This window comes from Centruroides sculpturatus, unplaced genomic scaffold, assembly GCF_000671375.1.
Source record: "Centruroides sculpturatus isolate CEXI.00-Female unplaced genomic scaffold, Cexi_2.0 scaffold281, whole genome shotgun sequence".
Lineage (NCBI taxonomy): Eukaryota > Metazoa > Arthropoda > Arachnida > Scorpiones > Buthidae > Centruroides > Centruroides sculpturatus.
Window position 1 is genome coordinate 116,559 of NW_019384696.1, and position 12,650 is coordinate 129,208.

At 36.3% G+C, this 12,650-nt stretch overlaps 1 protein-coding gene across 1 annotated transcript in view; it reads left to right on the plus strand.

Annotated features, from left to right (window-relative positions):
* LOC111627442 (calcyphosin-like protein) overlaps window positions 1–3,731 on the plus strand; it is a 33,513-nt gene extending 29,782 nt beyond the window's left edge. Inside the window, exons 3-5 of the mRNA XM_023371008.1 lie at window positions 1,847–2,030; window positions 2,444–2,653; window positions 2,721–3,731. Of these exons, the coding sequence (XP_023226776.1) occupies window positions 1,847–2,030; window positions 2,444–2,653; window positions 2,721–2,822 (496 nt within the window). The 3' untranslated portion in view covers window positions 2,823–3,731. The remainder of the gene's footprint in view (window positions 1–1,846; window positions 2,031–2,443; window positions 2,654–2,720) is intronic.
* Window positions 3,732–12,650: the final 8,919 nt, after the last annotated feature.

Below are 12,650 nucleotides of genomic sequence, written 5' to 3' on the forward strand. Positions count from 1 at the left end.
GACATTGTACATTCGTTAAAACAAAGATTTTTATTGAATATATTTATTTTTTCTGTTTAATATTATTGGGTATGTATACATTTGCATTAAATTAATATTAAAATACTAAACGTTTAGGTACCCATGAGTCAAGATATTAAACTTAATAGTCCAATAAATGGCGTCCGAATCCATAGCGCCAATAAATGTATCCCGTATCAGTTCATTCAGGAAAACACCTTACGACGCAATAGCACTTCCGGCGATCACAAATTATCGTTAGTGAGACAAATCTACTTCTCGTTGGCCAGACGATATTTATCTCTCCTTAGCCACCTTGAATTTTCCCGCTCAAACTGACCTTATATATGCGCTACGGCGTAACTGCGGCGTAAACAGAGGGCTACCTGTATATTTATAATCAAGTTTTCATAAGTAACAACTTGTGTATATTTTAATTAATTTACAAAAAAAAATAGTTAATTATTTAAAAATTATAAATCGATAAATAAATATAATTTAATATAATTGACACTGTTCCTATTTTATTGAATTTTTTTTAATGGATATATTACTTTAATCGTATTTTTTATATTAAAATTGCTATTAAATTATTATCGCCGAGTAAATAAAGCATTGGGTAATTAAGAGTTTTCTTGGGTAAATTAATTATACAAAGCCATGAAGTATTGCTTGGGATTTGATTTATCTTGAATTAGATAAGAGAAAACAACGCAATTTTTAATATGGAAATTATTTATTAAATTTTCATTTCTTTAATTTTAAAGTATATATAATGATTTTTATAACATTCGTTCGTTCACATTTTTAGTTTATTGACTGTGAACACAAGAACTTTTTTCTATAAAAGTCCTTGTAACAATTTTTATAACCAATAAAATTTCACTCCCGCATAATTTTCGTGTCATTGGACATTTGCTTTTTCATTCTTTCTATATTTAATATTATTACGAATATTTTCGTCTATAATAACAACAATTAGATAAGATTTTGCTTTAATTTTCAAACTTTCAAAATTACCGTATAATTTTATGATTACAGTATTTTTCATTTTAATTTAAAAATATTATTTATGTTTTTTATAAATAATGAAGTTTTAATAAATAAATTAGAAAGTATTTGAATATGAATTAAATAATATTAAGTTCTGATATTTTTCACATATAATCGTTATAATACTAATACAGATATATCTATCTTAGTATAGAAATATGGAGATAGAAATTACCTATTTTCTCGAATGACAACTTACAGGCTAATTTTTCAATTGATTTCAAGATTATTTTAAGTAGTGGTATTAATATGAATCAATATGATTTGTATAGAATCAATAAAAGCTAACAGATTTTTCACTTTTTTCATATTTTTAAAATAAAATATTGATTTATGATATTTTTTGGATATCGTCAAAGCATCATATCATAAAAATACATTATTAAATTTCAGAAAAATCTGGGTGAGGTAAAAAAACCTTCTAGTCTGTAAAAGTACAATTGTTTTAATATTATTGTTTTTATATGACAGAAAAGCTTTGCCAATATATTTTTCTCATAAATTTTTTCTCGAATTCAATAAGTCGATAATAAAAATCCCACTTAATGTAAGTGATTCATTCCTGAAAATCAGACATTCTGCACAAAAACGCTAACCATTAGTCTAGTTCCCATTATTTGCATATGTACAAAATTTATGTTAAACAAATAATTGTATTGCTTTGTATGCAGTTATATACAAAATACAGTACAATGTAAAAGTACATAACTGCATCACTACGATAAATTTTACGATATGGCATGATTAATTACTAGGATTTATTACTATTCTTACACAGTTTATATTGTTTCAGGGTGTTTCGAAGAATGGATGATAACCGCAGTGGTGATTTGAATGAGGAAGAGTTTAAGAAAGGTTTAATGGAAACGGGAATGGGTAGTAGTCTTTCACCAGAAGAGATAGAAGAATTATTCAAACAATTCGACTGTGATGGATCAGGAAGTCTTAATTATGAAGAATTCATTCGCAGTGTCAGAGTGAGTTTTTTTTTCACCTTAAAATTTAATTAATCCTATATTCAATACGAACTATAATTGACTTTTGATAATTCGGATTGAAACGAAATTAAAAATTAGAATGTTGAATATTAAATTCTGTTGAAAGATATTATTCGTTTATATTTCGGGCAGTCATCATATATCTTCATAAGACATTACTATTTTTAAAAGTTGAAAAAAAATCGTTTATATTTCTGCTTAATTTATTAGAAAATTGAATGCAGTACGATGTAGTCATATATTTGCTTATATCTTTGTCTTATATTCCTTCTGATTTCTTCAGGATTACATATTTGTTTATTTAATTTATGCCATTTTCTAAATATTTTGCGTAACAATACTATCTGTTGATTTGTATAGATTTCCTATGTAATCATTAATTTTATTCTTAGCCCAGAATGTCTCCTCAAAGATTGGCGCTGGTGGAGAAAGCATTTGCTAAATTAGATAAAACGGGAGATGGAAAAATTACATTTGAAGACTTACAAGGTGTATATAATGTGAAAAATCATCCACAATATTTGAACGGACAAATAACAGAAAAGGATCTGCTTAGAAAATTCCTGGCAAATTTTGAAGAAGGGGGAGTGATAGACGGCACAGTGAGTATGATGTTATCATGACTCAAATATTAAATAAATATTAAATATTAAATCGTTATTCTTTCAGGTGACTAAAGAAGAGTTTATAAATTACTATACAGGAGTCAGCGCATCAATCGACGACGATGCTTATTTTGATTTGATGATGAGAACATCTTGGAAGTTATGAATTCGTGAATTATGATTCATCGATGAATACAGTTCCTCTTTGTCCGTTCTTTGTACGCAAGATGTTTATAACTTTTACTTTCTAGTAAAGACTATCTCCAATAACTGAAAGTTACAGCTTTGTTTTAATGATTAACATTTTATCTGCATTATTGATTATGTAGTATCTATGGAGTACCAAATAAAAGCCGATCAATTTTTCAGATAAATCGAATTCATCCAGAAAATTCGAGTAATAAAGCATTTATTTCTAGATTTGTTTAGGAGAAAAGCGAAGCCAAGCAACAAAAAGAATGATAACCCTTGGCTAGAAAATGTAGGCTACTTTTAAGCAATTGAATATATCTTTTTTAATGATATACTGCTGCCAAATTCAATTAAAGGAAGTTATTTAAAATACAGTATATGTATAACGAAATTTTTATATATTCTATCATATATTGAAAAATTTCAATTTTTGATTGAATATCTATCCAATCATTGAGTGAAATTTGTTAAAAACTTCTGATATTCAAAAATTATAAATTACGATCGGATATCAAAAAATATAAATTCATATTTTCATCTCTGTATGATATTGTCACATATAAATTTCATTTTCTGCTTAAACGTTTTTTCTTTTATTAACAGAAAACGTGTTTGTTTGCAGTACGCACATCAAATTCCTTTTTTTAAACATTAAAGTGATTGTTTCATTTGCTGTATATTTTAAATACTGTATTACCACTTTTTACTAGAATTCATTTTCAATAATTGTGATAATATGTATTTCTCGTGCCCAATTAATTCTTGAATGTATATATATTTATTCAATAAACTGTTAAGTTATATAATTGTGTATTTTAATAATTTTCTGTTATGGTGTCTATAATGCAGCAATTCCAGAAAATAAGTTCGTTGCAAACTATTTACAATACGTTCTTACTCTGACCACTTTATATAGTCATGAATGAAAAATCATTTGTTCTTATCCCCAAAATTACAATAACTGACTCTTTAAGACAAATACTGGCTCTAAGTATTTTACAGAATACAAAAAGGCAAACAAAAGTCCAAGGCATAAGGTTACATAACTCAATCACTTTTACGATTAGAATTTGTGTAATATTTTACTCGACCCCAGGGTGAAGCAAGTGCCCCGTTTGTCCTCCTTGCGACACCCATGTTTATATTTCTTTTTACAATGCATCAAATTTTTTAATACAGTGGTACCTCAGGATACGAAATTAATCCGTTCCGAAACTAAGATCGTATCATGAAAATGTCGTAAGGTGGATCATCTTTTCCCATACGATTACATGTAAAACCAAATAATTCGTTCCAACGCGAAAAACATACTCAAATTAAAGCCAAGTAATACATTAAAAAAAATAACTGTAGTAAGAAAAACAAATGAAAAATGCAAACTAATGTAACGTCGTATGGTGAGTTTTTGTTCGTATCGTGGAGCAAAAATATGCTCGAATTTCATGTCGTATCCTGAAAATTTCGTATGCTGGGGCGTTCGTAACCTGAGGTACCACTGTACTAGAGATGATATCGCCGTAGTGTGTCAGTTTTTTCCTGTAAATCTTCGAAAATTGCCATTCTCACGTATGGTGATCTTACTAATTTCTAAAATCGGAATATTTTGATGATAATGCTCAGATATATTACCGATTAGACCTGAATTTCTTGTCACGTATCAAAAGCAACTGCTTAATATAGACTATATGTTACTGTAAATAAACGAAAATTATTTTAGAGGAATATTAATATGCTTCCTGTATATTACAAAATTAGTACTATAATTTATATGACAAAGTTTCTGTATTATTTAAAATATAGTTTCTATATTTAAATAACTTAACGCAAACAATAACTAAATAAAGAAATAATAGTAGGACAATCTATCAATTCTTATTTTATGCGAAACAAAACAGGAAATAACGGATTGCTATCGTTTTCATGACATCTTAATACACAAAAAATAATAATAGTCTACATACTGTACTAACAGAATTTGAATGATCTCAATACTGTAATGTACTATTTTAAAAAATTGCATACATGAAACGATTAATAATATCAAACTCCAAGAGCAATTAAAAAATGAATTTAACACATCATTGTTATAGTTTCTAAACATCAATAATATAAGAAAATGTATTGTACGTTTTTTCACACAACTGAATTTAATAAATTTCAGACTGTCTGTCCCAGCTAAATGAAATTTCCCACTAGATGGCATTAAGAGTCAGACATGACATGTTTTAAAATGTTACGACGCAAAATTTAGACGGAAAAAAAAAAGGTTTGTAAGGGATGTACAAAATGGGTGCTTTTTGTTTGTTTGTTTGTGTGTATCGAGAACTGTATGCCTCTTCAACCGTAAGATAAAGTTTGACTTTACTTTGTTTTAATAGTTTAAAGTGTTTGTAAAGTTTGTCGATTAGATTTGAGAAATTGACGCCAAATCTTAGCCGAAAAATAGTGGTCCTTGGAGGTTGGTTAGACAGTGCTACGATTCTTTCTGTTTAGCGACTTGCTTCCTTCCACAAATAGGTACTTCGCTTGTGTGGCTCACGCAACTGTCTGTTCAGTGACAGTTACCGAGTCACCTCAACAGTAATTCATTCCCCAAAGCCACTGGACAGGGAGGTCATGACCGAAAATACTAGGAAGGGGAAGCTCCCCTTCCTAGTATTTTCGGTCATGACCTCCCTGTCCTCGTCGGGGTAAGTACTTCTTGTATTTTTCGGGCCATTCGTAGCCGTGGCCCAAGAGAAATGAGTCGCTCCATGGGAGTCGGCCCGGATCTGTCACCGCAACAGACGGACTTTCTCCGGACGTAGTACGAACGTTTTCACACTTACCCGAACGCGAGAAATTACGCCACTGTCCAATGGAGCTCCCGGCTCAACAGGCATTCACAGCATTCCTAAAGGGGCAATCCCCCTTGCTGAAACCCGGTCTTGTTACATGCTGCTCTGAAACTTCATTTTGAAGATCCTGGTCATCTTGGTCGGGTTTTCTGATCTTAAAAACCTGTGAGGTCAGCATGGCATAAGAGGCTCTCCACCAACTCGACTTGGTCGGTGGGGAGGCCGTAGTTTGGGTCCATCCAGCTGGCCCTGCATGATGCCCAAACTATGCTACTTGTCTGAAACGTCAACATCTATCTCACCCCATGACTATGCTATGCCTTCTAAAAAACCAAGGCCTCCCAGTTCTTGAAGTGTGGTGTTTTACCCAAAAATAGAACAGCAGGCCCTCCCTTAGTGGCACTATACTCTTTTCCATAGTGAAATGACGCTCACCCAACTAAAACTTTTATTTCCAATGTCATAGCTGTGATCTCTTTGTCCCCATCCTTTGATGTGCTTTGAGTGCTTTCTGCCCAATTCTGTTGTGGGAACCACCGGTGTGTGGGCTGCAGGGCAAACCAAGATTCCTTGGCCTGCATTTCAGCTGGCACTCGTGGGTGGTGCAACAGCCCTTGTCATGTGGACTCTGAAAATTACCCCTGTTACAAATCTGACTATACGAAACAAAACAAGAAATAAGATTACTATCATTATAATGGCATCTTAATACACAAAAAACAATAGTCTTCCTTCCACAAATAGGTACTTCATTACACTAACAAAATTTGAATGTCCTCAATAATGTATCTTAATTTTTAAAAAAAATGCATACACAAAACAATAATGATCCTTGGGTTCAACGTCACTCTCTGATGCTCCTAGCAAGAGATGAAACTCTGCTTGGCCATTCCTCCCAATATCATTTCCCTCGCCTCCTATTCAGCTGTTGCTGCCTGGGCTTGCCAATTGCCCATCTCACCCTAGAAAAGCTACGTTGTTTCGAGCAGCCATTGTCCCCGCTTGAGCTTCAGTCTGCTCCCTGAAGCAAACCATTATGCCCTCGAAGAGGAACTACAACTCATCCGTGCCATATTAGGCAATAAGCTGTTGGGTGCATCCCCTCTTCCAGATGCACACCAAGGGCACCCCCCTCTGTCCCTTTTACCACAGGTGCCAAAATGTCTTTCAACTCTGCCTAACTCCTCAGACTACCTGGCCAAGCAGGAAAAGAAACGAGGGGCCTGTTCCTGCAAACCAATTTCAGAGCCATCCTCCAACACTGAAAGGAACTGTCTTGGAACTGGACCCACACATCCCTTCTCCCTCCTGCAGAGCACTTCTCCCTATGACCACCTCCATCTGTCACAGATGCTGTTAAAACCCATAATTGCTCATCCTTGATAACTAAAGGTTATGCACTGTAACAACCCCTACCCATCAATGCTCCAGATACTCTTATGGAACACTTGGGAATCTGGTCAAAGTGCAACTTCTTGCTGGGGATGGATTAGTTCACATGGGCAGACATCCTCCTACTCCAGGAAATGCGGACTTTTTTTTTTTTAACTCTTTCCACCCTGTGGGCACTAGAGGGTGTCTTTTTGCAAGCCCATTATGGGTTCAGCCAGGCCCACAATGGGGCTGCCGGGTGGTGAGGAATGGGGCCCGACATATCCGAATGGACCACCCCCAAAAAATTCCAGGAGATTTTTCGACCCATTCAGATTCGAACCCAGGTCCCCAGAGTGGTAGGCTGCCACCTTGACCACTCAGCCATCCGGCTGCAGGAAATGTGGACTGATGCAGGGAACTTTGCTACCACCATTGTGAATCACTGGCCAGTGGCTTGGCTTCCTCCCATACCAAGGTGTGGAGGAAGCTTTGGGTAGCTATTCACCACTACATTATAGTTGTGAGGGCGAGAGGTCACTGGACCTATGTGGTAGCTCTTGACCTGGAGGGAGTGTACAACTCTGTCTGCCAACAGGGCTTATTGACAAAACTAGCCAGTTTGGGGATTAGTGGCAAAACTCTAACTTGGCGCCCTGTACCTTTTTGTGTTTGATGGAAAAGCCCCTGTCCCGTCCATACCCCTTTGTCAGGGGTCCCACAGGGGAGTGTTTTGGCCCCGTTCCTCTTCACCAGTTATATGGCTGACCTCTGGGAGATTGTTCCTTCAAATGTTATAGGCATTCTCTATGCTGACAACTTATACTTTATCTCTGCCAGCCCTCATCAACCGACGGCTTCCTCATGACTGCAGACCACTTTCACACACATCAAACAATGGGCAACTACCTGGAGCCACACTTTTTTGGCAAAGAAAAGCATCTCAATAGACTTTTCACCATGGCAGAATCACTCCCCTGAGGCTGACTCTTTGCACGGGCACCTACCTCCAGGTCGCTAGCCTTCATATTTTGGGGATTTACTTCCATCAATCCTTTATATGGATGGCACACAGTGCCTACCTTTGTACCAAATTGGCCTGGGCAGGATGCTATCTTAAATTCTTTGCCCCTCCAGAATGGCACCAGGACCAAAGACCTGAAAATGGTCTCCACTGTGCTTTGCCTGATTGCAGACTTTGGGATCCAATTCTGGAAGATACATCTTCCAGCTATTATCATCAGATAAAACAGCTGATCACTGCAGCCCTCAGCTGGACAGCAATTGGTGCCCCTCACTCCACACTACTCATTTTCCTCTACTCTGAAGTGGGTTACATCTCCACCCATACCCAGTCCATTAAATTTCTTGTTGGCCACATTGTACGGGGCCCTTAGAGCCTGCTCTATTCCATCATCCAGGCGGTGTCCAGCCTAGGCTTCTACTGGTGGAGGAATCACCAACAGCCGAGTGTATTCTGGACATTGACACTCCTTCAAAGGGCTGACATCCACATTTCCCACAGCTTCCCCTCTCCAATATCACAAATCAAATCCTACTTGACAAATTTGTGGTGTGTGGCAACTATCCCCCCTCTTGCTCTTACAGCCATGTTCCAGCCTACAGCACCTGGCCTGGGCATGGATGTCTCGAAAAACCCTCCTGCATCCTACAATGGGGTTAATCATCCAAGAGTCCAATGTCACAGATGTCTTTCTTGTTGACCCAAGTTGCAGTGTCCACATGGCCAAGACACTGCCATCCACAAGGCACTCCACAAGCTACGGAGGATATATTAGTGCCCTGCAGTCATCTTCACAATCAGTCAGTTGGTCCTTCAGGCCCTTTGCCATGTCATCCCTTTCTCCTCCATCCTCAATGACATTGTGATGGATAGTCTTCATTTGAGAAAGTTATATCAGGTAGGTTTGGTATATGGAGTCTTCCTTAACTGTTGAAAACAGGGAAGGGTTGTAATAATATATAACGGTGGTAACAAAGATAAGACTAATCTGAGATCATTTGTTTAGTATCATTGCTGGGCAAAATTTTTGAGTGCATTATAAAGAACAGAGTCTGTAATAATTAGGTATAATAATGAGTACCAGTATGGTTTTATAAAAGGGTGCTCAACAGAGGATGTATTATTGCATCTCCGAGAGGTGGTTGATAAGTCTTGTAGCAAATACGTTCTTGGTATATTTTTTGATATTAAAGGTGCTTTTGATCACCTATGGTAGCCCTCCATACTAAAAGAGTTGATATACAGAAAATGTCCCACAGAATTATATTGGTTACTATGGGACTATTTGTCATGCAGAGAGGTGGTGTATGAGGAAAGCAAAGAGTGGTAAAGAATGTAAACGGGTTGTTCCCAGGGTCAGTTCTTGACCTGTCCTCTGGAACTTAGTGTTTGATGGTGTCTTAAGAATTTTAACTGATTGTCGAGTAGAGCTTACGCGGACAACCTGGTTTTATTTATAATCACACTAACCTTATAAAGCTTTGCAGATATTTTTTTGTGATATGTTAAAAATATCTGCAAAGCTTTATAAAATTAGTGTGATATATATATATATCGATGCTTTGTTTACAAGATGGATTTTATTAGAATGACCTGGTTTTATTATTTCCGGTAATTCAAAGAGTGAACTGGAGTCCCTAAGTGAAAAGTGGGTGATCAAGTTACAAAAAATGGCTTGTGGCAAATAAGTTACAATTGTCTGTGGATAAGATGGTGGCGATACTATTAAAAGGTAGCATGTTTAAAGAACGGCTGTCAAGAATCAGGCTGAACGATAAGGTGATAAAGATAGCCGACATGGTTAAATATCTTGGTGTCATAATTGGGACCAGCAAGAGTATAATGTTGCACGTTACTTATATTGCAGAACGGTGTATTAAGAGCTTTTTCATGTTAAAGCAGAGCATGAGGAAAGAATTGGGCTCCAGCTTCACAACTCTGTGTATTTTATATAAAGGTTTATTCCTAAGTGTTTTAATGTATGGTATTTTAGCATGCATGCCATGCTAAAATACCTATTAAAAGGTTATCATTAGGTCAAATTAAAAAGGGTCCAAAGGATGATCCTATTGATTTTAAATAAGGCTTATAGTACTACATCTACAGTAGCCCTACAGATTATAAGTAGGCTATTACCAATAGACTTAGAATTAGGTAAGTGGTATTATTATACCCATATAAGGAATAGCATGGCTTTTAATTATTACAGAGTGGTGTACAATGGCATAATTAGCTTTGAAGACAATGAAACTAGAAGTGTCAGATAAGATTAATGGTATATGGCAAGACTGGTGGAACAGGTGTTTGAAGGGAAGAATCACCTATGGGTTCTTCCCTGATATGAGATTGAAAGCAAAATGGGTTGAACCAAACTATTATTCCTCCCAAATATTGGGTGGACATGGTGATTTTAAAAGTAAACTTAAGTCATTCCACCTGGTCGATGGTGACCGAGGGGCCTTCGACACCCTTCAGCACTTTGTTAGGATGTAGTATATTTTATAATGACAGAGGAGCTGAAGTGTTTATAAATATAGACTCCTCTCTTAGTGATGCTTTTAATAAGGTCTGCACCAACTTAGTGCACACTAAGGTAATATATAATGGTGCATACAAAATTTTAAAGACTATGTTAGTGCATAGAATGGACTTTAAAACCTGGGTTATACACCAACTCTTATTTATATTGACTTTAAGGTTTACGATGCATAGAGAAGTAATGTTTTTATGGCACTTTTGATGTATATAATGCAATGTTTTGTCCCATGATATATCTTAACTTATATATATGTTTTTATGTGGTGTCTACCATACCTTAGGCACATTTGGTAGCAGCAAGAGTTTTCCATAAATGGTCTTGCTGCAATTTTAACATACTATAGATACATATCACTCTGTATTTAAGATGGTATAACCATACTATACGACGTTACTATGATGGTGACCTTTATGTATATGGTGCATAAGGTCTAGTGGATAGTGAAGTTGATGGTTCCACCACCTCCCCTTGCTGTACTTATGAGCTTATGAGGTTACCAGCAGATAAGCTCATAAGCTTATAAGTTCAAGGGGAGGCGGTGGGACCTCCGGGACAGGATGTGACATAGATAGCCACCTATACATTGTCAGTGACCCTCATTTGGACTCCTGGCCAAGCAAATATCCCGATCAATGAGGCGGCCTGCCAAGGCACCTCTGCCAGCTCACTTTGGCAAACCATTTCCCCAGGACATCTCCCAACATGCCCGTGACACATGCCATCAAGACCTTGTGGCTTGGTCAGTCGTCCTGCATCACAAAGGCCTGGCACACATCCAGTCTTTTCAACCCTGGCTCTACAACCAGGCCTCTACCCAGCAAGCAGAGATTCTCTTGTGCCACCTTCATACCTACACTGTACTCCTGAACTATTTCCTCTACTCCAGGTCCTGTCTCCCCATGCTGTCATGTTTCCATTGTGGCAACATTGAAATCATCGATCACTTCTGGCACACATGCCTGCATTATAATCAGACCTGCCTTGAACTCAAATCTAATCTTGCAATTTGTCTAGCCCTCATCAGGGATCTGTCCCACTAGATCTATAACCCCATGCCACCACATTAAGGCCTTGGAAGCCTATCTGTGTTAAACCAGATGCTTCATCTAACTACCAGAGGTCACTGTATTGGAAAAACAAGGTCTATTGGCTAATGCCTCCATATGAATTGCTAATAACAAGTTTAGATGGAAAATAGTTGTCTTGGATTGCAAAATTTAGATGGAAAATAATAACTTGCAATTACCAAGGTTACGTGCCAAAAAATGACAAGACCTTTAATTAAGGATAAGTTATCTTGAATTTGCCTTGGAAAATAGTTTGTCGTGTTCTCAGAGTTTGTTGTCAGTCCCTCATTTCATGAGTTTTGCCTCTTCGTATGCAACATGAATGTCATTATCTTCTGAAAGTTGGAATGAGGAGGAATCCGAGAAGAAATCTGCCAAAACCAGACCTTAGTGGCGAAGGAGACCTTAGTGGCAAGGGAGATTTTTCTCTATCTCCATCTTTACTATGAAGAGGACAAAGTTTCCGAAATCATGGGGTAAGAGCTGTTTTGTCTTATGAAAATAAAACTATATATAGGCCTACCTAACATAATTTACTATTTTTATTTTTTTTTTAGATATGCCAAAAGATGATGATCTAGAAACACAAACTCAGACATAACTGTTTAATCTTTATTCCATTCTTGCACTCATGCACTGTAAATACAATTCAAGTTTTTCACACACTGTAATTCAACAGAATGAAACAACACAAACACTTGCTTACCATAAACCAACACATCCAAAGTGCACTATTACACTCAAAATATTTTTGCTTGATAGTCTTGAAATTGCTTGGTGTGGCATTATCTAACAAATCTTGTAAAGTTAAACTTTTTGTCTGTGATTTTACTACAGGCATCAGAAGCATAGTATTCTCATATGAGTACTTTGGAAATCATAATGATATTAATTTTGTATTGAAATAAATGTTTCATTTTACTGAAGATAGTAAACATTTAATATAAGAATTCTACATTTTGTT